This window comes from Paramisgurnus dabryanus, chromosome 10 (assembly GCF_030506205.2).
Source record: "Paramisgurnus dabryanus chromosome 10, PD_genome_1.1, whole genome shotgun sequence".
Lineage (NCBI taxonomy): Eukaryota > Metazoa > Chordata > Actinopteri > Cypriniformes > Cobitidae > Paramisgurnus > Paramisgurnus dabryanus.
The window spans coordinates 5,819,215-5,845,308 of record NC_133346.1 but is presented as its reverse complement, the minus strand read 5'-3'; the positions used below and the strand labels follow the sequence as shown (position 1 = coordinate 5,845,308).

At 35.7% G+C, this 26,094-nt stretch overlaps 6 protein-coding genes across 6 annotated transcripts; 3 read left to right on the top strand and 3 right to left on the bottom strand.

Moving 5' to 3' along the window:
• The first annotated feature begins 1,197 nt into the window (after positions 1 to 1,197).
• LOC135746467 (trace amine-associated receptor 13c-like) lies at positions 1,198 to 2,193 on the top strand. Its single transcript, XM_065265126.1, has one exon. It carries the CDS (start codon positions 1,198 to 1,200, stop codon positions 2,191 to 2,193), a length of 996 nt encoding a protein of 331 aa, XP_065121198.1.
• Positions 2,194 to 5,631: 3,438 nt separating this feature from the next.
• On the bottom strand, positions 5,632 to 6,597 carry LOC135746476 (trace amine-associated receptor 6-like). Its single transcript, XM_065265137.2, has one exon. It carries the CDS (start codon positions 6,595 to 6,597, stop codon positions 5,632 to 5,634), a length of 966 nt encoding a protein of 321 aa, XP_065121209.2.
• A 1,801-nt stretch (positions 6,598 to 8,398) lies between these two features.
• LOC135738917 (trace amine-associated receptor 13c-like) lies at positions 8,399 to 9,364 on the top strand. The gene has a single exon (XM_065257095.1). The coding sequence runs from the start codon at positions 8,399 to 8,401 to the stop codon at positions 9,362 to 9,364; it is 966 nt and encodes a 321-aa protein (XP_065113167.1).
• A 5,016-nt stretch (positions 9,365 to 14,380) lies between these two features.
• Positions 14,381 to 15,346, bottom strand: LOC135746484 (trace amine-associated receptor 6-like). The gene has a single exon (XM_065265148.2). It carries the CDS (start codon positions 15,344 to 15,346, stop codon positions 14,381 to 14,383), a length of 966 nt encoding a protein of 321 aa, XP_065121220.2.
• A 2,786-nt stretch (positions 15,347 to 18,132) lies between these two features.
• On the bottom strand, positions 18,133 to 19,128 carry LOC135746494 (trace amine-associated receptor 13c-like). Its single transcript, XM_065265149.1, has one exon. It carries the CDS (start codon positions 19,126 to 19,128, stop codon positions 18,133 to 18,135), a length of 996 nt encoding a protein of 331 aa, XP_065121221.1.
• Positions 19,129 to 23,878: 4,750 nt separating this feature from the next.
• LOC135738923 (trace amine-associated receptor 13c-like) lies at positions 23,879 to 25,476 on the top strand. Its single transcript, XM_065257110.1, has 2 exons — positions 23,879 to 24,826; positions 25,465 to 25,476. Exons 1-2 carry the CDS (start codon positions 23,879 to 23,881, stop codon positions 25,474 to 25,476), a joined length of 960 nt encoding a protein of 319 aa, XP_065113182.1.
• The last annotated feature ends 618 nt before the right edge of the window (positions 25,477 to 26,094 follow it).

Here is a 26,094-nt window from a genome sequence, read left to right as displayed (position 1 = left end):
TCTACTGAAGTATATATTTTTTCTCCTACTTCCACTTTTACTTCAGTACATATTTTCGATGAGTTTAATACTTTTACTCCGATACATTTTTTATGTGCTGCATAGTTACTCGTTACACTCAAATGTTACGAATCATTCCAAACCCACATTATCACTGCCAGAGCGGTGATACACATTAGAAACACACACAGATCGTGTTCTAAACCAATCGGAGATAGTGAAGGGCGGACCCCTCCCTCCCTCTCACTCCCAAATATGAGCCGGGGTTGTGGACAAAGTGAAGCAAATAGAGAACCAAAGTGCGCGAGAAAGACAGAGAGAGAGAGAATGCGTGAGAAAGGGCGAGTGTGCGTGAAAGAAGGAAACTTAAGTTCATTGAAACACCTTGTACCTTTACTGTACCTATTACCATTATATCGACTAATATTTAATTATTTGGTTAAATTAATCTAAATTATCTGAACAGTCCTGTCTTTGTACTCCTGCTACAGCCAAAGGAATTGTGAGTGTCCTTTAGCTAAAACATTTGAAATAATATAAACAATATTATATTCAAACTTTTGACTGTTTTCTTTAATAACTACATTACACAATACTTGTACTTTTACTTTCAGTACTTGAGTAGTATATTTTAAAATAAACTACTTGCAATACTTAAGTACAAAGCATGTTTAATACTTTAGTACTTCCACTTAAGTGCTGTGCTTAAAGAGCACTTCAACTTCTACTCAAGTCACTTTTTTGATAGAGCACTTGTACTTTTACTCAAGTCTGGGTCCCTAGTACTTTATACATCTCTGAATCTAACTACACAACTGCATAAATTATATCACACTGTGCAAGTGGTTCTTGGATATTTTATTACAAAAATCTTACATATTGTGGCTTTAAAACAGAAATAAACTAAATGCCACAAAATCCAATTAGGTATGAAGTTAACATTACAAATACCTAAAGGTTTACTTTGTATATATTAAAAAGTAATCAACTACAATACGTTATCGACCAGCATTCTCAGGCCTGGTAATATTAAAAAGGTGGGAGGGTTAAATGCTGAATAATACATTTTTCTTCAGATATAAGTCATAGTGCAGTCAAAAGAACACCTTTCATACAGGAGGAATTATGCTCAGCTTCAGAATAGCTATGTAATCAAATCTTTTTAACCATCTTTTTAATTTCAAAGTAATCACTGAAATGTTCAATGAAAGTGAATCGGATTTGGATACTCATTCTATCAACTACTGCTTTACACACATCAATTTATCATGCATCAAAGATTTCAAAGCAGAAGCTACGGACATTATTTTATACATTTTCGTTTCTGCAATATCCATGTTAACTGTGTTTCTGAATCTGCTGGTGATCATCTCCATCTCTCACTTCAAGAAGCTTCACACCCCAACCAACCTGCTCATTCTCTCTCTGGCTGTGTCGGATCTGATCGTGGGACTGATTGTTATGCCAGTGCAGGGCATTAAATTGATCGATTCATGCTGGTACTTTGGAGAGACATTTTGTTCGTTATTTCCATATTTTCTTTATGTGGTTATCTCAGCATCTCTTGGTAATTTGATTATCATTTCTGTGGACCGTTACATTGCTGTCACTGACCCTCTGAGATATCCGACAAGAGTTACAAATATTAGAACAATTTTTTGTATTGTTATGATTTGGTTTTGGTCACTCATATTTGGTATCATCATCTTAAGCCATGCTACATTTCCCACAGACAAGAGTCAGAATTGTTTAGGAGAATGTAGACTTGTCGTCAAATTTGAATATTTTATCACAGACCTTATGGTTACTTTCATTGGACCTTGTTGTACCATCCTTTCTTTGTATCTTAGAATCTTATGCATAGCAAAACAACAGGCTCAGAATTTAATTTCGTTCAAAGGTAAAAGGGTCTGTTTACAAGACAAGGCTATGAGAACCATAGGGATTTTGGTGGCCGTCTACCTCTTGTGTTTTATACCGTACTATATAGCTGTTCTTACTCAGCTACATAAACCTGATGACAATGTAATAAATGTAACATGCTGGATAATAAGCATGAATTCCTGTATGAATCCCATCATCTATGCCTTGTTTTATAAATGGTTTAGAGTATCAGTTAAACACATTCTGACGCTAAAAATATTTGAACCATTATCAGAATATTTCAATCTTTTGCCACGGAATGAAGTTTAACTGAACTACAATTGCAGACATACATAATAGCAAAAGTCATCATATTCTTATTGTCTGATGAGGAGCTACTGTACTTGTCTCTAAACATCACCTGCAATGAGAACTTTAAATAAAATAGTTTCCTATATTTGGATCTGTGATGGGCCAACTTTCCTTTTTGTTATTGACTTTTCATATTGAAAATCTTACCTGTAATTTGATTTCTTATCCAAGTAAAAGGAAGTTCTATGAGCAAGGGATAACATAAACATTATAACAAGTTATAATGTTAATATTATCAAACAAATATACAGAATGTTTAATTTAAAAATGGTCCATAGACATGTCATGAACTGCATTTGTGCTCAATTTTAAAGCCAAGGTTCTTTTCACACAATTAAACAGAACATTGAAATATTAAAATACACGTAAAGTGAGACATCTATTAAAATTGTTTTGATGTATTATGATCATGAATTATCATGCTATCATACAACAGTAACAGCATGAGGTTACTTGAAGTTAAATATAGTTTCTTACATTATATGTCGTACATTGACTGCAGCAAGCATATTGTGAATAAAGTTTAAAAAAATCAACGCACCTTTGTGAAGAATAAAAATTAGTGCCTTACTGTTTTGACAAGTGTGAATCTCTTGAAAATTAAAATGGTGTTTGATGCATGTAGATTTAGAAAGGTCAAAGATTAACAATAAAAAAAAAATTTTTCTCTTATATATTGTTTTCTCGTTTCTATGTAAAGCACTTTGAACGACCTCTGTGTATGAAATGTGCTATACAAATAAACTTGCCTTGCCTAAATGAATCAATGAAAAACTGGATTCATTTTGCATAGTTTAGTTACATTAAAACTGCTTGACATGTTTTGGTAAAACACAATTTAAAGCAACCGTGTCAAGAAACAAATGGGGTTAATGTTGATGTAGGAAAACAAAACACAATGTGCAGGCTTACGGATTCAGCATATAAATTATAATAATATATAAACTATATTAATTTGTACTTTACAAGGATTGGACAAGAAAATATTGACACCAGTTGTTATAGTGGTTAGTATTATCCATGGGCTTTGGAACCATTATGTGGGTTGGGCAATTACAAACAATGAGATAGGGCCCACTCACTTTTCCTCTAATTTAGCGGAAATGTCTGTTTAATTGTCAGAGCACAGCCAGTCAAATCCATTCAGAGGAATGCCCTAATAAATTAAACTCAGTTTATTGTGAAAAACACACATTGTGGTGATCTTTGTTATTTTATATTGTCTAGTAGACTGGTGGTTACACCTGGTGTTAAAGGAAAAAAACACTGTTTTTCAATATTTTACTATGTTCTTACCTCAACTAAGATGAATTAATGCATACCTATTTTTTTTATCAATGCATGCACCTTTAATCTTGTGTAAATGTTAGCATTTAGCCTAGCCCCATTCATTCCTATGGCTCCAAACAAAAGTTTTATTTTGTACCACCATACTTACTCGTGTAACTACTCATGTAACAGTCTTTAAATAGGAAAAACATGGAAGTGTTTGGTGACTTCTTAATTCATCCCTGTTTGGATCCATAGGAATGAATGGGGCTACGCTAAATGCTAACACATTCACGAGGGCGGCGCTGTACAAAGATTAAAAGTGCAAACATTGATAAAAGATAGGTATAATTTGTCTAAGTCAGGTAAGAACATAGTAAAATATTGCAAAACGGTGGTGTTTTTCTTTAAGATGCATTTTGATCGATTGTATCACCAATGGACGACGCTAAACACAGGTGTGAAACGTTTTGAGCTTGAGCTTTTGTGGTTCAAATGTGACTGTTCATGTGATCAAATGTGTTTGTCCAGCCACAAAAGACCACCTACAGTACTCTCCTCCTATTGATTTAATGCGTGATGTGCCAAGCACAATGTTTTTCTATTGGTCCTGCCTTCTAACACGAACCCGTAGTGTTAGGCACGGTCTTTATACTATCATTGATAAAACTAAAGGAGCTGCCCTCCACCTTTTTCATTTTTGTTTTTGTTGAAAATTGTGCGAGCTTATTTCAACAATTGCTCTGAAATATCAACGAAAGCTGTTACATGTACATATACAAAACTTTGTGCAACATGTACTAACAGCACAAGCAGCGGACTCTGACATAATATTAGTGCATGTAAATTTAAGCCTGTCATTTTTACGCCGGCATATTTTTTCAATTGTTTCCAATGGAAGTGCAATCAGTAGCTGGCAGGTTTTCTCCACGCTGAGTGCCTAAAAAACTTTGGGTGAAATGTACATTAATGTATATTAAAGGAATAGTTTTCAGAATAATGAAAATTCTGTCATCATTTACTCACCCTAAAGTTGTTCCAACACAAATGAAGATATTTAAAAAAATGTTAACAACAAAAAAGATCTGGGGCACCATTCACTTCCATATTATTATTTTTTCTTACTACAGAAGTCAATGGTGCCCCAGATCAGCCTGGTTACAAACACAAAATATCTTACTTTGTATGAAAGGAACAAAATAATTTATAGAAGTTTGGAAAAAGATTAAAGGCATGTTTAGCAGAGGCTCTGCATTAACGCTAATGTTTTTATTTCTTGCAAAATCCAATCGATTGGCTTCACAAGACGTCAGTATGTCACCAGGAGTCAAGGGGATAACTTTTGGATATATCCGCTTTTGAAATCTTAAAGTAGCGGAAACCGTTTACTTGAATTATATGAATCACAGAGCACTGCGGTTTCTGCTAAATGTCTGCTTTATTGTTGTACTGAAAAAAAACCCATCACAAACATATTGAATGGCTGAGTAAATAAACAGTACATTTAGATTTTGAGTGAACTATCCCTTTAAAGAGATATCGGCAATTTCCCTACTGTTGGCATTATCTTGTTAACTCCCTGTATGTGTACAATATTTTACCATTCCCTACATCCACATGTAATTTACTGAGGTTATTAACAATAAAGAAAAGTATAAAATATCAAGCAAATTTACAGAATGTTTATACAATACATACAAATGTGATCAGACATAAAAAAAATATATCAAAGCCACAATAAAATATTTTACACAAAATATTAAGTTATTTTATATTATTTTCAGTTTGGAAATTACTTACATTTATTTTAGTCTAATAGAGCAACATGTGCACTAGATTTATTCCTGCTTTCGAGGTGACGGTATCATACTTTTTTTATAAACTAATAACAAGGAGACAGTAAGCAACACTGTACCTTTCAACATGGTACAGCCATTTACAGGAAAAGAAAGACATCTATTAGGTATGATTTGAATTATGAATTGATGATCATGAAATATTTATCACAATGACAACACTTACAGCATGCAGATTTCTTGTATTATGTTATAAGTGCTTGATCAAAATAGAGTTTTTGACTGTTTGTAGCTCACAAATACTATGATCATATAAGAAATATTTGTTTCATCAACCCTCTGGGAAAAGATTCAAGTATTCTGATGATGGTTTAAATATTTGTAAAGTCAAAATGTGTTTGGCTGATAATCTAAACCATTTATAAAACAGAGCATAAATAAGTGGATTCATACATGAATTCATGTAAACAACCCAACATGTTAAATGAAATTCAATAGATTCTCTTGACTCATTTCCTTCAGTAAGTATTACCATGTAGTAAGGGATCCAACACAGAAAGTAAACCACTACCACAATCCCCAAAGTTTTGGCTGCCTTTCTTTCTGACCTGCTGATGCCCGTGTTACAACTTACAACCTTGGCTTGGTGTTTTGCAACACAAAAGATTTTCACGTATAAAGACATGATAACAGAACAAGGGAAAATAAAAGTGATAAAGAGGTCCGTGACAACATGTTTCAACATAAAAGATACTGCACAGGTTCCAAAACACCCAACTTTTTTTTCTGGGTAAAACAAAGAATCATATAAGATAATAACTGAATATATGACTGAACATATCCAATTAATAATAATGCAAAATACAGTTTTATAAGTCGTGACCCTTACTGTGTATCTCAAAGGGTCAGTCACAGCAATGTAACGATCCACAGAAATAAAAACCAAATTACCAAGAGATGCTGAAACAACCGTAAAAACAATGAATAAAAACAACGAGCAAAATGTCTCTCCAAAGTACCAACATGTTTCAATATATCTGACACCCATCAGCGGTATAACAATCAGTCCCACGATCAGATCGGCCACAGCCAGAGAGAGAATGAGCAGATTAGTTGGAGTGTGAAGCTTCTTGAAGTGAGAAATAGAGATGATCACCAGCAGATTCAGAAACACAGTTAAGATCGATGCTAAAAATATAAACATGTACAAAACGATGGACTCCATTTCAGGTCTGATTTCTCTGATACATGACAAATTGTTGTTTGGGAAGCAATACTGAATTTCTTCACTGTCCATCATGTTCATCAAACCTTCATACAATCGGTTATGTCCTCGCATGTTGCCTGTCTCTGTTTGTCGGTGCTCACAGAAGGACCACTCCTACAACATCCCACCCTTATTTTATATCTACAGAAAATGCAGATTACGCTGTTCATGTGAGGATTAATTATACAGAAGAATACCCACTGAATATTCAATACATTTAAATATGCAAAATTTCAGTGATGAAAGACAATTATTAAACATCCAAATAGTATTCTTATTTAAAATTGTACAAGTGCGTCTAAATCAGGGTTGCTAATCCACCTGTCGCCCACTTAAATGCAAGGATAAGTTAATATCACATGATTCGGAGTGTGCTATTTTCATATCATAGCCATGCTGAACTAAATAGGAATATTTTATCCTTTTGGAATAAAATCAATTGCCTATGAAAATGATAATCTGTAAAATATCCAGTGTGAACAAATAAAATACATATCAGTCAATTCAGTCCTGGATTAATTTGAAAACCTTTGCGGGAAACTGAGCCTAAATGTGTTAGGCTCAAAAAAGCCAGACATATACACCTAGGATGGCATTAAAGGATAGCTCCCCTTTCATAAGAAAATTTCATAATAATTTACTCACCACCATGTCATCAAAGATGTTTATGTTTTTCTTTAGTCGAAAATATTTTATTTTTTGAAAAACATTCCAAGATTTTCCCATATAATGAACTTCAATTGACCCGAATGGTTAGGTCCAAATTGTAGTCACAATGCACCTTCAAGAGGCTCGTAACAATCACAACTGATGCATAAGGCTTTTATCTAGCTAAATGAAAATAATTTTTGCAAAAAAAAAGAATATGTACTTTTTAATCACAACTTCTCGTCTGCCACTAGCCATTATGTAATCACGTCGAAATGTCACGCTTGATGTATGTGAAACTAACACTTTAGTGTTTACAACTGTGGAGAAGGAGGACCATTTAAAAGTTATTGTATATCGAATAACACTAAAATAATGTTTGTGTGTTAGTTTATTGTTTAAAATGTCTGTATTGTCACAAATGTTATGTCTGACCTTTCGACATAATTACTTAGGTAACGCATAAAGTCGCGAATGCATATCCCAGGCCTAGCGCAAGACTACTTTTTAACCACTGAGGACAGACTTGAGCGTCACGCCGGAAATAGGTATAGATGTTGCCCGTCAGTGTGAACTCCTCCCTTCCGTCTTTTGCAAGGACGTCTGGGTTGGTAAAGTGCGCAAAGACTGCTGCAGTGTGGGCTTCACTGAAGACCGCATCTGGGGGCAAAGGAGGCGCTGATGAGCACACTTCAACGCGTAAAAATGACAGATGGGACACCCTATGGACAAAAACAAATGAGCACCTGCAATTTAAGGCCACGAGACTGAAAGTCCACATAAAGTACGCCATTTGGGACAGGGCCATGGCTGCGTGTGTATTGTTCTTTGTCTACAACGCATTTTGAGTTTCTGCACGAGAGCGCCCCCTGGCTTTTTGATGTAGCGGCATTTCACCGTAATTTATTGAGAAGCATAGCAAGCATTTTCGGCTGATCGATCGGAGCATCCCTATTTTTTTACCATGCTTTCAGGAAAGCAACACTGTGTAACACAACTAAGGTTCTTACATTTTTTGAAAAGGAATTTAAATTATTACATTACAAAAACATCACAAGATGATAATCATTATGCAGCATCAGAGTGGGTGGTGAATGGGTTGGTCAGTCTGATCTAGACATAATATAAATGAAAGAACAGTAAGGAGATCAGATCAAAATCTTAACAGGATGAGACTTTACTCATGGACTATGAGACAGAAGATCATGAGACTCAATACTGCTTTCCTGCCATTAACTCATCATGCATCAAGACAAAACGCTCCACACATGAATACAATATCATGTATGTGTTTTTTTCATTGCTGTCAGTATGGACTGTGTTTCTGAATCTGCTGGTGATCATCTCCATCTGTCACTTCAAGAAGCTTCACACTCCAACCAACATGCTAATTCTCTCTTTGGCTGTGTCTGACCTGCTCGTAGGATTTATTGCCATGCCCTTGGAGGCGATTAGGTTGATTGAGACATGTTGGTACTTTGGATACACTATCTGTAGACTGTTTTTAATAATCATGGGATTGCTTTTCTCAGCATCTCTGTGTAATTTAGTTTTAATAGCTGTTGACCGTTATGTGGCTGTGTGTCACCCTCTGCTGTACCCACAGAAAATAACAACGACTAGAACAATAATTACTATCTGTGTTTCCTGTTTTTTCTCTTCAGCGTATAACATTGCAATAATGAGTATTTCAGATAGAAAATACACATGTTATGGAGAATGTACATTTATGTTTACTTTTGCCTGGACAATCGCTGACCTGTTTGTGTCTTTTCTGCTTCCTTGTACCTTCATTATAACTTTATATTTGAGAATCTTCTATGTTGCACATCAGCAAGTGAAAGTTATAAACTCTCTGATGAGGAGTGGAAAACATCTAACAGAAGGTTCAGTGAGGAGGAAATCTGAGAGCAAAGCCGCTCTGACATTAGGAATCATTGTGATGGTTTATCTATTTTGCTGGATTCCTTATTTTATTTTATCTCTAACACAAAACACAAGCATGACTTCTGCTATAGCCTATTTTATGTTATGGATGGTGTATATTAATTCAGGTCTGAATCCTCTCATCTATGCTATATTTTACCCCTGGTTTAGAACGTCAGTTAAACACATCCTAAATCTATCCAAAATATTTAAACCAGCATAACTTCCACTGGTCTTGTTCATTATAATAATAATTATGGTTCTGAATTTACTGACATTGTTCTTTCATTAACTGGCTAATGGGTTTTAACAAAAGACTTTACGTCAAAACTAAGAATATGTTTTTTAAAAAAGGCTAAATTTTGTAGAGATTAATGGTTTGCCATAAAACTAATAAACCCACCAGGGTGCCCAGTGGGTTTATAGAAACTGCAGGTCAAACATATAAATTATAGGTGACATATGTAAAGGAGTATACTGTTTAATTCACCAATTTCTTTGTTTTACAATCAATTAAACTAATAAAAAAGTAATTTGCCAGTGCTTCTATCAACCTATAGAAAATGTGAAAAAGATCAACCCAGTAACTCAGTTTTGGTAAACCATTCTCTGCAAGCATGTGAAAAAATAGGTCATTGACATTTGGCTTCCCCTGTGATGTCAAAAGAGGATCTTTTCATAATAATACTGTGCATTAATCTGCACTATCTAACAACGGCACTGCCATTTAGTCAAGAGAGAGAGAAAAAGAATTTAAAGCACAATCGAGTTTCAATTTCAACAAACCACTATTATGGCGATTCGTGTTTGCATTTCATCCGCTCAATTGTATTTAAAATAATACACACAAAAACTGCACATTATTGCTCACACCTACAAAGTGGAAATTTTAACATGCTATAATAAATGATCTTTATGGTATTTTGATCTAAAACCTCACATATGCACTCTGGGGACACCTAAGGGCGCACTCAAATTATCTGAACCAACCTGCATTTGGGCGCGTTTGATCCCCGAAGCCTGGTTTGTTTGACTAGTGTAATCACCTTATACTGCGCCCGGTTTGGTTAATCGCGCCCCGGACAGCTTGCAGAGGTGGGCTGGAGTGTGGTTCACTTGGGCTCATGCGCAAGGCTATGTTGTGAGCGCAAACACGCCTGAGCGAGATTCAAAAGGAGAGACGTCAATTGTGCGACTGCTCAACTTCATCTGCCTTCGTAAAAACCTTCTGATGCACACAGCAGGGTTACGTGAAGGTTCATTCTAAAGTAAATACATAAATGCACAAAAGAGTAAATTCACAATATCTGCATATATTAATCAATGCTGTAGTGGCCAAAGCTGACACTACAGGCTAATTTCTATTATTTGCTCTTCTACAGCAATGACCTCAACCATTTGAAAAGCACTTGGGACATTTTAGAATATATGAACTTACAGTATTTAGATTGTAAAAATGAATGACATTTTCCTTAGACGGATACGCGTTGACAACCTGTAGTCATAGTTAAAGTCGCAATAAAATTGAAATGAAAAACTATCATTTGTTTTGTGATATTGTTGTATTTTTTTTATTACTTATCTGTGAGCTTCATTATTTTAAAAAAATTCATGTGCCCTCATAATCTTTAACCAAAATCATGAATCTCCTCCCCTCCTCAAAACTAGACCTGTTTGAGTCGTGGCTCACTCGGATCTTTCACCCAGATCTTTAAATTAACTCATGAGTCTCTAGTATCATTAACCCGGATCAGTTGAGTCCCACTACAATTCAATGTAAAACCATAAACAGCGCCACCACACACACAAACCTCTTGCAACATTATCGATGAGACTTTGCTCGCTCTACAGATCCACTCGTAACCGGCTGATCTGCGCGAGAACTGACCCGAGATTCTCACTCAGAGCCGGAAAACATTGCAAACTCGAAAGACCTGGTGATCCGCGTGAGCCGCAAACTGACCTGAGATTCTCACTCAGACCCGGAAACATTGCGGACTCGAGAGACATGCGAATTTGCAATGTTTCCGGCTCTGACTCGAGAATCTCTCAACTCATAACTGGCTGATCTGCGCGAACTGTCTCTCGAGTCAGAGCCGGAAACACTGCAGATTCACAGATCTGCCGGAAACATTGCAGACTAGAGACTGCAATGTTTCCGGCTATGAGTGAGAATCTCGACTCAGTTTGCATGAATCAGCCGGTTAGTGGATCTGTAGAGCAAGTGAAGTCTCATGAGTCCCATGGTCTGCAAGTCTGTAATGTTTCCAGCTCTGATAATCTGGATTCACGCAGATCAGCCGGTTACAAGTGGGTCTGTACTGAGTTTCCTTGGCGATTTAGCAACACTGACTCAAGTGACTCACACAACCCGGATCACTTTAGTGAGTGACTCACAATAACCCGGATTCTTAAAAGGAATTGAGTTTGCCAAGCCTACTCAAAACAATCTCGCCTTACTTTCAGTCAAATGGTATGGCAGGTGGGCGTGTTCCGGGAGAAGATTGCAGCCATTAGCAATTAGCAACATGACTCGACCATAACCGATCCAATCAGATCTTGATGGACAAATTCAAATCCAGCCCTATCTTATTTCATTTCACAAGCCGTTTCACTCGGATATATGTCACCACAGAGAAAATAAGGCCACTATACTTACTTGTGTAACTACTCATGTAACAGTCTTTATTCATCCCTGTTTGGAGCCATAGGAATGAATGGGGCAAGGCTAAAGGCTAACACATTCAGGAAGCATTGTTCAAAGATCAAAAGTGCATGCATCGATTAAAGATAGGTATATATTCATTTGTCTAAGTTTAAGGTAGAACATTGTAAAATATCGAAAAATGGTGGTGTTTTCCTTTAAGATGCGTTTTGGTCAATTGAATCACAAATGGAAGACGCTAAAAACAGATGTGAAATGCTTTGAGCTGGAGCTTTTGTGGTTCATGTGATCAAATGTGATTGCTCATGTGATCAAATGTGATTGCTCATGTGATCAAATATGATTGCTCATGTGGTCAAATGTGATTGCTCATGTGATCAAATGTGATTGTTCATGTGATCAAATGCGATTGCCCATGTGATCGCTCATGTAATTGCCCATGTGATTGCTCATGTGATTGCTCATGTGACCAAATGTGATTGCCATGTGATTGTTCATGTGATTGCCCATGTGATGGATCATGTGATCAAATGTGATTACTCATGTGATCAAATGTGATTGCTTATGTGATCAAATGTGCTTGCTCGTGATCAAATGCGATTGCCCATGTGATTGCTCATGTAATTGCCCATGTTATTGCTTATGTGATCAAATGTGATTGCTAATGTGATCGAATGTGCTTGCCCATGTGATCAAATGTGATTACTCGTGTGGTCAAATGTGATTGCGCATGTGATCGAATGTGCTTGCCCATGTGGTTGCCCATGTGATTGCCCATGTGATCAAATGTGATTGCTCATGTAATCAAATGTGATTGCTCATGTGGTCAAATGGGATTGCTCATGTGATTGATCATGTAATTGCCCTTGTGATTGCTCATGTGATCAAATGCGATTGCTCATGTGATTGATCATGTAATTGTCCATGTGATTTCTCATGTGGTCAAATGTAATTGCTCATGTGGTCAAATGTAATTGCTCATGTGTTCAAATATTGCTCATGTGGTCAAATGTGATTGCTCATGTGGTCAAATGTGATTGCCCATGTGATTGTTCATGTGATTGCCAAGCATGTTTACTAACAACACAAGCAGCGGACTTGGACATAATATTAGTGCATTTTTACGTTGTTTATGCCAGCATGTTTTTCAATTGTTTCCAATGGAATCACCGCACTTTTAAAAAAAGCCAGCAGCTGGCGGGTTTTATCCGCACTGAGCACGTTTAGTGCTGTGCTGAGCACCCAGTTAAAAGGTGTTCACCTTTGGGTGACAAATATCACAACAACCACCCAGCACATTGTTTAATGACTTATAAACAAAGCAGAAGTATTATAGAAACCAAAGCGCTTCGCTGTTAAATCGCTGGAAAGGGCCCACAATTGGTGTCCGACTGATGTTTTCAGACATTTTTAAACACTTTGGTGTACACACCCCTTAACTCTGTCCTCGCCATTGACGAGGTATCTTGTCAATTAAGAGAACACTTGCATGAAAAAACTTGTTACTGATTTGTTTTTATGTATCTGTAATATCACGATTATCCACTAGATTTATAAAAAACTGAAGCAATTTTTTTAGTAATTTTACACATTTTATGTTTTGATAATCATTCTGAATCTGATCTCTTACAAAATTCCTTCACAAAAATGCAATTATTTTTAGCTTTTTCCTAAAAGTTTACCTAAATTATATGAATCACAGAGCAATGCGATTTCCGCTAAATGTCTGCCTTTTTGTTTTACTGGATAAAAACATCACCAACATATCAAATGACCAAATGGCTGAGTAAATAAACAGTACATTATATTTTTGAGTGAACTATCCCTTTAAAGAGATTTCATATCCCTATTGTTGGCATTATCAACCTATATGTGTATACAATCTTTTACTATTCTTTACAAATAATTTTCCAAATGTAATTTACTGAGGTTACTGACAATAAAGAAAAGTATAAAACATCAAGCAAATGTAAAGAATGTGACCAAAAAACTATATCAAAGCCACAATAAAATGGTGCTTCAGTAAGGCCCCTATTGAAAGTGCATAAGGATGAAAATTGGAGCATAAATACAGATCACATTTAGAAACTAAGTTTAACATTTTTAAAAAGATATGGGGGTGTTTCCTGGATAGGGTTTAACTTAAGCCAGGACTAGATCTTAGTTTAATTAGGAAATATAACTAGTTTTAACAAACTAACTAAAAATATTATGTGTGCATTTTGAGGCTATGTCTGTGTAAGTTGTTTTTAGTTTGGACAGCTCTTACAGTCTAGGACAAGTCTAACCCCTGGCCGGTATACAGTCTCATAGAGCAATTTGTGCACTAGATTTAATCCTGCTTTCGAGGGGACACACCTTCATACTTTTTTTATGAGTTTATAACAAGGAAACAGTAAGCAACACTGTACTTTACAATTTTAACATGGTACATAAACTGGGACATTATTTTATAGGAAAAGAAAGACATCTATGATGAATTATGATCATGAAATATTTAGCACAATGTCATACAACACTATGCAGCAGCACAAACATAAATTAAGTCTCTTGTATTATGTTATAAGTGCTTGATCAACCCTCTGGAAAAAGATTCAAGTATTCTGATGATGGTTTAAATATTTGTAAAGTCAAAATGTGTTTGGCTGATACTCTAAACCATCTATAAAACAGAGCATAAATAAGTGGATTCATACATGAATTCATGTAAACAACCCAACATGTTAAATGAAATTCAATGGATTCTGTTGACTGATTTCCTTCAGTAAGTATTACCATGTAGTAAGGGATCCAACACAGAAAGTAAACCACTACCACAATCCCCAAAGTTTTGGCCGCCTTTCTTTCTGACCTGCTGATGCCCGTGTTACAACTTACAACTTTGGCTTGGTGTTTTGCAACACAAAATATTTTCACGTATAACGACATGATTACAGAACTAGGGAAAATAAAAGTGATAATGAGGTCCATGACAACATGTTTCAACATAAAAGATACGGCACAGGTTCCAAAACACCCAGCTTTTTTCTCTGGGTAAAACAAAGAATCGTATAAGATAATGACTGAATATATGACTGAACATATCCAATTGATAATAATGCAAAATACAGTTCTATAAGTCGTGACCCTTACTGTGTATCTCAAAGGGTCAGTCACAGCAATGTAACGATCCACAGAAATAAAAACCAAATTACCAAGAGATGCTGAAACAACCGTAAAAACAACAAATGAAAATAATGAACAAAATGTCTCTCCAAAATACCAACATGTCTCAATGTATCTGACACCCATCAGCGGTATAACAATGAGTCCCACGATCAGATCGGCCACAGCCAGAGAGAGAATGAGCAGATTAGTTGGAGTGTGAAGCTTCTTAAAGTGTGAAATAGAGATGATCACCAGCAGATTCAGAAACACAGTGAAAAATGATGCTAAAAATATAAACATGTACATAACAATTGACTCCATTTCAGATCTGATTTCTCTGATACATGACAAATTGTTGTTTGGGAAGCAATACTGGATTTCTTCACTGTCCATCATCTTCATCAAACCTTCATTTAATCGATTATTTCCTTGCATGTTGCCTGTCTATGTTGCTCTGTTCCTCAACAAAACATCACTGAAAATGTGGTACAATATTTAACTTTTATTCTCCATCTAGGGAAGATCATCCAATCGTGTGAGATTTGATTATGCAATATTAAACCCACCCACTATTGAATATTCATATTCATACATTCAGTGATAAATGAAACTTTAGTCAAACTGAAAGGTTCTTCGGATGTTTAGGGTTCTTCTATGGCATCATAAAGCTAATAAAGGTGCATGTACATTTATTGTTTATGGTTCATTTAGCAAGCATGGAAAACATTGTTTCAATATTTATCATTAAAGATCTGTAAAGCTTATTTGGATTTTACACAATTATCTTTAAAATACAGTCCTCTAAATAAAGAAGTTTCTTTTTAGCATAGTATTAATTATACAATAGAATTAAAGCCCGTCCCAATACTTCTCCTTCCCATACATTTTTGCACATGTTGGGGTAGAGCGTCCCATTACTTTAGGGAACAAGACGGAGTGCTATTTCCCCTTATAATCAACCCTCAAAATGTAGTCAGGACCTATGTAGGCTTAAAACGAAGTGGGAGATGAAATTACAGAGGATACCTTGCAAGCCCAGCGAGACCTGTAGATGCGCAGGTGAGTATATTCGGAACAATACTTTCCATATAATGGTGTCCCATTTCATAGGGATAGATTTAAACCCCCACTTCCCTCGTTGGGGGCACTTTACTGTCGAGGGCACTTAAAACCAAGTGGAAGTTTCAAAAGGGTAGAAATGGGACGGGCCCTTAATGGAACAGTATGTAAGCAATTTATATCAATTAATCATAAAATGGCCCTGATATGTCACTAGACATTAAGAAATCATTTTCATTTCAAATACTTATATCATTCACAACAGTGGTCTGGCCAGGATATTGTCATTTAAAAAGTGGAATTGCAGCCCTCAACTGATGTTTATGTTGTCATGTTGTGTATTGGCCACCAGTTGTGTGATTGGAGTACCAGTTTTGGCCACAATCCTACATACTGTTCCTTTAAGGTCACTATTATTTAAGCGCTATGATACAAATCAGTTAATCTGTTCAAACAAACATACTGTACGATGACATGACAAGTCTGCACTCATAGTGTGTCAAAACATAGGTTGACAAAATTCTGCATTTCATCAATACAATTGCTTAAAAGATTTAAGATGCTTAGATTTATATAACAACTCAAATGATAGAATTTAAAGATAGTTCACCAAAAAAATTAAATTATGTCTTAATTTACTCACTCTCATGTTTTTACAAACCTGTATAATTTCCGTTGCTCTGATGAACATGAAGGAAGATATTTTGAGAAATGTATCTAACTGAACTGATGATCAGAAGCACCATTGACTTCCATAGTAGAAAAAATAATACTATAGAAGTCAATGGGGCTTCTGATTGGTTTGGTCATTCTAAAATGACAATGTGTATGGTTTGAATACATTTAGATTTGGAAAAGTCAAATCTTGAGGGCAAAAAATGTTATCAGTGCTAAACTCTCTATGAAAAATGTACAAAAAACTTGGATCTAAACTCCTCCATGTTTTGATAAACTGTAAAACTAAAAAGCAGCAGTGTTAAGAAGGTCTACAGATTAAAAAGATAAAAATACTATAAAAATCATGCATTTTATAAATTATGTTTGTATATCTGTACAGCAATTCACAATTCCTTTAATTCCAAATGTAATGTAATGTACTGTATAGGGTTAAAAAGCCAAAAATAGAAAGTAAATATACAGATTTAAACAGGAATGTACAGTACTGTGCAAAAGTCTTAGGCCACCACAACCAGACTTGTTGTTTTTAGAAGTTTTAATGTCCATCCATATTTATTTTTCAATCTATTTTATTAAGATACAAACAGAAAATAAATCGTCTGTGTTTAGTGTGACCTCTCTTGGCACTAAACATATCTTCAACGTTTTTGAGCAGAATGAAGTAAAAAGACTAATTTCTTTAAAATTAAAAATTAGGATTTAATTTTATTTAGGTTTAAGAGATCCTGCAGTTTCCTACTATTGCTCAAGTGGAAGAGGAGTTTACCCTAAAAACTTTACACAGAGACTAAGACTACTGAGTCCCACATATTAAATACATTAAAGTTAATAAAATGTACACCAAAACTGCTGTGTATTGTAAGAACCTCATTTTAAAGCGCTTTCTAATGATTGATGCACTAATAAAGTTTACATTTAAAGTAGGGCTGTCAAAAGATTAATCGCGATTAATCGCATCCAAAATAAAAGTTTGTGTTTACATAACATATGTGTGTGTACTGTGTATAATTATTATTTATATATAAAAACACACCCAATCATGTATATATTTAAGAAAAAATTGTTATATTTATATATAAAATATTTATATTTATATATAATATAAATTATAGAAATGTATATACAGTATTTAAATGCAAATATTTCTTAAATATATACATGAATGTGTGTGTATTTATATATATATAATATTTATACACAGTACACACACATATGCTATGTAAACACAAACTTTTATGTTGGATGCGATTAATCGCGATTAATCTTTTGACAGCCCTAATTTAAAGTAAAAAATTTTTTAAAGATTCGATATGTATCACATATACGTAGATCCAGTCTTGCTCTCTCTAAACAACAGTAAACACAAGCTGTTTGAAAGGAAAAAACAGCCTTACTATCTATTACTATAGAAAACTATTTTGGACAGATGCATTATAAACTTATCATTCATACTCTGTGAAAAGATCCAAGTATTCTGATGACGGTTTAAATATTTGTAAAGTCAAAATGTGTTTGGCTGATACTCTAAACCATCTATAAAACAGAGCATAAATAAGTGGATTCATACATGAATTCATGTAAACAACCCAACAGGTTAAATTAAATTCAATGGATACTGTTGACTCATTCCCTTCAATAAGGATTACCATGTAGTAAGGGATCCAACAAAGAAAGTAAACCACTACCACAATCCCCAAAGTTTTGGCTGCCTTTCTCTCCGACCTGCTGATGCCCGTGTTACAACTTACAACCTTGGCCTGGTGTTTTGCAACACAAAAGATTTTCATGTATAAAGACATGATTACAAAACATGGGGCAATTAAAGTGACAATTAGGTCCATGACAATATGATGAAACTTAAAATAAATTGCACAGTCTCCAAAACACCCATCCTGTGTTAAAGCATCATATAAGAAGAGAGAATATATGACTGAACATATCCAATTGATAATAATGCAAAATACAGTTTTATAAGTCGTGACTCTTACTGTGTATCTCAAAGGGTCAGTCACAGCAATGAAACGATCCACAGAAATAAAAACCAAATTACCAAGAGATGCTGAAACAACTATTAAAGAAATTAATAAGAAAATCGAACAAAATGTTTCTCCAAAGTACCAACATGTTTCAATGTATCTGACACCCATCAGCGGTATAACAATGAGTCCCACGATCAGATCGGCCACAGCCAGAGACAGAATGAGCAGATTAGTTGGAGTGTGAAGCTTCTTGAAGTGAGAAATAGAAATGATCACCAGCAGATTCAGAAACACAGTTAAGATCGATGCTGAAAATATAATCATGTACAAAACGATGGACTCCACTTCAGGTCTGATTTCTCTGATACATGACAAATTGTTGTTTGGGAAGCAATACTCAATTTCTTCACTATCCACCATGTTAATCAAACCTTCATACAATCGATTATGCCCCTGCATGTTGCCTGTTTGTGTGGTTCTGTGCTTCAACAAAACTGTGAAACTGTGGTACAACATTCAACTTTTATTCATTCTATCATGTGGGATTTTTTTATGTAATGTTAAACCCACCCGCTGATGAATATTCATATTTATGCATTCAGTGATAAATGTAACTTTTGTCAAACTGAAAGGTTCTTCAGATGTTTATGGCAATGTAAAGCACCTTTATTTTAAGAGAGGATACAAATCAGTAAAACTTTGTTTAAATAAACAGACTAATTCATTTTAAGATGATAGGACAAGTCTGCACCTATAGGGTGTCAAAACATAGATCGACAAAAATTACTTTGATTGCTTTAAAGATTTTAAATGCTTATGTTTATATAATAACTCTAAAGGTAGCATTTAAAGGGATAGTTCACAAAAAAAATAAAATTATGTCATCTTTTACTCACTGTCATGTTCTTATAAACATGCATAGGTTTCTCTGTTCTGATGTTTGTAACCAAACCATTAGAAGCGCTAATGACTTCCATAGTAGGAAAAATACTATGGAGGTCAATGGGGCATCCGATCGGTTTGGCTACAAATATTACTCAAAATATTTCCTTTGTTTTTATTAGAACAAAGAAATGTATAAAGGTTTGTAATAACATGAGAGTGGGTAAATAATGACAGAAATTTCAGTTTTGGGTAAACGATCCCTTTAAGGCAAAACGCATAATACACTAAACTAGCCCATCACTTAGAGCACCCTATACCATACAATATTAAAGTTGCTGCAAATCGCAAGGACAAAGCATGCAGTGTTTGCTGCACTTACTGACACTAATTTCAAAATTAAGAAAAAGACACAAACATAAATGAGACCAGTTTTTAAAAGTCTATTGATAATTCTGTAATGACAATAAGTATGCTTTGAATGCATTTACATTTGGAAAGGTCAAATCTTGAGAGCAAAACATTTTATCAGTGCTCTTCCTCTACAAGAATTTTACAAAAAATTCACTTTTGCATATTTGACTCGTTTTAAACTTCATGTTTGGATAAAATGTAAAGCTAAACACTTAATAAAAGCAACAGTGTTAATGCGGCCTACAGATTTAATAGCCAACATAGATTCAGAATAAAGGTTTTAAAAAACAATAAAAATCATACATTTTGTTAATTATGTGTATATTCTACACTCACCACAAGGATTATTAGAAACACCTGTTCAATTTCTCATGAATGCAATTTTCTAATCAACCAATCACATGGCAGTTGCTTCAATGCATTTAGGGGTGTGGTCCTGGACAAGACAATCTCCTGAACTTCAAACTAAATGTCAGAATGGAAAAGAAAGGTGATTTAAGCAATTTTGAGCGTGGCATGGTTGTTGGTGCCAGACGGGCCGGTCTGAGTATTTCACAATCTGCTCAATTACTGGGATTTTCACGCACAACCATTTCTAGGGTTTACAAAGAATGGTGTGAAAAGGGAAAAACATCCAGTATGCGGCAGTCATGTGGGCAAAAATGCCTTGTTGATGCTAGAGGTCAGAGGAGAATGAGTCGACTGATTCAAGCTGAAAGATGAGCAACTTTGACTGAAATAACCACTCGTTACAACCGAGGTATGCAGCAAAGCATTTGTGAAGACACAACACGCACAACCTTGAGGCGGATGGGCTACAACAGCAGAAGACCCCACCGGGTACCACTCATCTCCACTACAAATAGGAAAAAGAGGCTACAATTTGCATGAGCTCACCAAATTTGGAAAGTTGAAAAATGTTGCCTGGTCTGATGAGTCTGGATTTCTGTTGAGACATTCAGATGGTAGAGTCAGAATTTGACTAAAACAGAATGAGAACATGGATCAATCATGCCTTGTTACCACTGTGCAGGCTAATGGTGGTGGTGTAATGGTGTGGGGGATGTTTTCTTGGCACACTTTAGGCCCCTTAATGTCACTTGGGCATCTTTTAAATGCCACGGCCTACCTGAGCATTGTTTCTGACGTTGTCCATTTCTTTATGACCACCATGTACCCATCCTCTGATGGCTACTTCCAGCAGGATAATGCACCATGTCACAAAGCTCAAATCATTTCAAATTGGTTCCTTGAACATGACAATGAGTTCACTGTACTAAAATGGCCCCCACAGTCACCAGATCTCAACCCAATAGAGCAGGGCTATTCAAATCTTACCCTGGAGGGCCAGAGCACTAGTTTAGCTCCAACCCTAATTAAACTTAACCACCTGTGATTGTCTAGTGATCATGAAGACCTTGATTTGCTTGCTCAGGTTAATTTCTGATTAAATCTCTAGATTTTTTTTGTCTTTCCACATTCAAGTGGTTTTTGATCAGCCTGCCTTATGGGCATTACAGATGCATATACTGAAGAAGCATTTTCAACAACCACAAATTCCCAAACTTAAATACAATTTATCTGTGAAAAACTTAATTTTATTTATGATTCTTTATCAAAAATAATTTTTTAAAACATCTGCAAGCTGGAATGATAGCGCACACGTACAAACACATGAGGTAATGCTTACATAAGCAGGTAAATAGATGACTGCTTGTAACGCATTCGCTCTGCTTTGACTAAACTTTAATATAAATGATTTGTTTGTTGGTCACTTAACATTTGGTTTAGTTCAAAGGATGGATTAACTGTACTACATTATTAATACATCAACAGTATGAAATTGATTCGTATGCAGCGATTGCATCAGTGTGTGTATGTTTGCCTGTTTGTTTAACACCTTTAATGAACGGTTCATTAAGACCATGAGTGCATGCTGCACAGGTGTTAACAGGGCCCTCAGGTGCACATTTTCTAAATAGCAAATCATAACAACTATAATTGGTCCGAAGTGTATACTGTAATTGATTTATCAGATGATTCATTTTTGTGTGATTCTGAAAGTGAAAATACATAAACAAAAGGTCAACTTGACCTTTTTTTTTATCGGCTGCAAACGTCATTTAAGTATCTTATTACAGAAAAGGTCTCTTTGTGAAAATAACATAAACCCAACATATATTCCTCATGACATGTGATCAAATTACTTTTATTGCAATACAATGGTCGCCTTTATTTAAAAACATCTTACACTGACATATTTTAACATATATCAGTGCTATTATTTTGTCTCAAGACGCACATCAGTATTGTTTTTTGTAAGGTATGTTTGTTACAACGAATATAATTACAGCCTAGTCCTGGATTAATCAAAACCCTGTCCGGGAAACTGAGCCTAAGAAAGCCAGACATATACACCTATGGCATTAAAGGATAACTCCACTTTCATAAGGACATTTCCTGATAGTTTACTCACCACCATGTCATCAAAGATGTGTATTCTTTTTTTAGTTGAAAATAATTATTTAAAAAAAAAAAACATTTCATTATATGGGGAAATCTTGGACTTTAATTGACCCAATAGTTTGGTCCAAACTGCAGTTTCAATGCACCTTCAAGAGGCTCGTAACAATCACAACTGAGGCTCTTATCTAGCTAAGAGCTATGTTAGTTCATGAAGAGTATAACGTTTTTTACCCTTGAGTCACAAGTGTTTTGTTTAAGACCGATATAAAAGGTAATGTTTCAATTGAAGGACTGTGTTAACCTGCTGTAAATTAAAAAACTATTAATAACCCTGTCGCCAATGCATAAGAGTTATAAATTAATATTTAATTAGGAGATAAGCTATCATTTTGACAAATGGCTTAAATGGCTGCAGCCGGCCATCATTTGTCCCGTATTTCAAAGTGAGAAATTTGGTAACCCTAAGTGTGAGTGCGTCCTTAGGGGTTGTGCACACCAAAACTTTTTAAACGGCTTAAAACGCCTGGACAATCCAGAATGCCAGCTTTCTTCAGCTGAGTTTTGGTAGCTCTGATAAGTCAGCTGTAAGACGGTTGGTTGCTGTGATACTTGTCCCGCCCCTCCTCCACTATGATTGGAAGGCCGCGTGAGAACGGACATTGACGAGCGGAGCTTTTTACCCAAAGTTGAATATTTTTCAACTCTCGGTGCTCAGCACAGAACGCGGAAAAACCGCCGGGTGCCGGTTTTCAGCGCGGAAGAAAACCGCTAGCTGCTGGCTTATTTGAAAAACACAGAGCTTCCATTGGAAACAATTGAAAACATGCGCCGGCCACGGGCGTAAAAGCTTTGGTGTGCACAACCCCTTAGAGCCTTTTGAAACTCAACTGCAGTTTGGACCTTCAAACCATTGGGGTCAATGATGAAGTCCACTACTTGGGGAAAAATAGTGGAACATTTTTCCTCAAAAACTTCAACAGAAGAAAAAAAGACATGAATGACATGGGGGTGAGTAAATAAAAGTATAAAAGTAAAAAAAGTATTGCTTTAGGTTGATCAAATTATGTGCTAATTTCTATTTTTGGGAGAACTATTCCTTTAAGTACATGTTTCATATTTAACCCTGGAGAACCCATGGGGTCAAATTTGTTCAATAGAAGAAACGGGTTTTTGGGTTTTCCTGGGTTTTCCAGGGTTAAGTCACTTATTTACGTTAAGCCTCCAAAATATTTTTGTTGTAATATGTTTTCAGAAAATGAAACACACTGTAACACAACTAAGGTTCTACATTTTTGATAAGGAATTTAAATTAGAAACATCACAAGATTATTTCATTATGCAGCATCAGAGTGGGTGGTGAATGGGTTGAGTCAGTCTGATCTAGACATAATATAAATGACAGAACAGTAAGGAAATTAGATCAAACTATCAGGATGAGACTTTACTCATGGCCTATGAGACAGAAGATCATGGGACTCTATACTGCTTTCCTGCCATTAACTCATCGTGCATCAAGACAAAACGTTCCACACATGAATACAATATCATGTATGTGTTTTTTTCATTGCTGTCAGTATGGACCGTGTTTCTGAATCTGCTGGTGATCATCTCCATCTCTCACTTCAAGAAGCTTCACACTCCAACCAACATGCTCATTCTCTCTCTGGCTGTGGCCGACCTGCTCATAGGACTTATTATCATGCCCTTGGAGGCGATTAAGTTGATTGAAACATGTTGGTACTTTGGAGACACTTTTTGTACAGTGTTTTTAACAATCATGGGGCTGCTTTTCTCTACATCTCTGAGTATTTTAGTTTTAATAGCTGTTGACCGTTATGTGGCTGTGTGTCACCCTCTGCTGTACCCACAGAAAATAACAATGACTAGAACAATAATTATTATCTGTCTTTTCTGGGTTTTCTCTTTAGCTTATAACTTTGCAATTGGTATAAATATTTCACATAGAAAATTCACATGTTATGGAGAATGTGTAATTATCATTACTTTTGCCTGGACAATCACTGACCTGTTCCTGTTTTTCGTGCTTCCTTGTACCATCATTATAACTTTATATTTGAGAATCTTCTATGTCGCACATCATCAAGTGAAAGTTATAAACTCTCTGATGAGGAGTGGAAAACATCTAACAGAAGGTTCAGTGAGGAGGAAATCTGAGAGCAAAGCCGCTCTGACATTAGGAATCATTGTGACGGTTTATCTGTTTTGCTGGATTCCCTATTATAGTTTATCTTTAACACCAAACACAAGAATGACTTCTGTTATAGCCTATTTTATGTTATGGATGATGTATATTAATTCAGGTCTAAATCCTCTCATTTATGCTATATTTTACCCCTGGTTTAGAACGTCAGTTAAACACATCCTAAATCTACAGGTATACAAAATATTTAAGGCAGCATAACTTCTACTGGCCTTGTTCATTATAATAATAATTATGGTTCTGGATTTACTGTCATTGTTCACAGGTCAATGGGTTTCGAAACAAGATATTACATAAACTGAGAATACTGAGTGGTTTGCCATTAAACTAATAAACCCGTCAGGGTGCAGAGTGGGTTTATGGAAACTGAAGGCCAAACATATAAATTTTAGGTGACATATGTAAAGGATTATACTGTTTATTACAAATTTCTTTGTTACAGTTAATTAAACTAATAAAAACAACACGTTTTTAGTCTTAAATACGTCAGAATCTGCAGCACAGAACAGACAAGGAAATAAAAACATGCCCACAGTAGCACACAACGTTACCATTCTATAAAAATATTTTTCAGGAAAGATGTCCCAATAAGAAAAAACTGATTTAAATATTGAATTTATTTAAAAATATGAATTATTTCATATGCATAAGTTACTGTTGGGTTACTGAACATGTGAGCAGACATGACACTGACCTGCAATGAAGAGCAACTATTGCATCAGTCTGTTAATCTACTTTCATATGAGAGTTTATTCCCCACTTTTAATAATGCTTTGATGGACCATCTTTGGATGCAGCATATAGGTGATAAGATGACTCATTAATGTAACACCATAGTGAATACATTTACTGTACACAAAAATAATTAAATATGAAAATTAGAAATACAAAATGAATCATTATGTTCTAGAATGGGACACAGAAAATGGAAACCAGAATGTCTAAATCAGAGGCAAATGGAAGTATTGTCATACTGCTGTCAGTATAATAAATTGTCTTAAAGTCAGCTCTTTTATTCCTGGTGTATGTTGTTAGGTCACTTAAGGACCATTAGTCAATTCCACTGCCGTGCCTGTACTAAGCCCAGTGCCAGCTGCCTTCTCTGTACTCAGCCCAGTGCCTGCTGTCATTTCCGTACGCAGTCCAGTGCCCACTGTAGTGCCTGAAGAAAGCCCAGTGCCCACTGAAATCCCTGAATGCAGTCTAGTGCTGCCCGAATGGCGGTGGCGGTAATAGTGCCTTCACTACCCACAGTTCTACCAAACATTTTTTTGGGGGGAGCTGTATCACAATCGCTGCAGTGGCTGTGAGCTCTGTCACTGTAGTCACTGTGGCCATTGGTGTCCTCACCAGGCTGGCATCTCCATGGCTTCCATCAAAGCCGACATCTTCATGGCCCCCAGCAAAGCCGGCATCTCCTGCCCTGCCGGTGCCTCAATGGC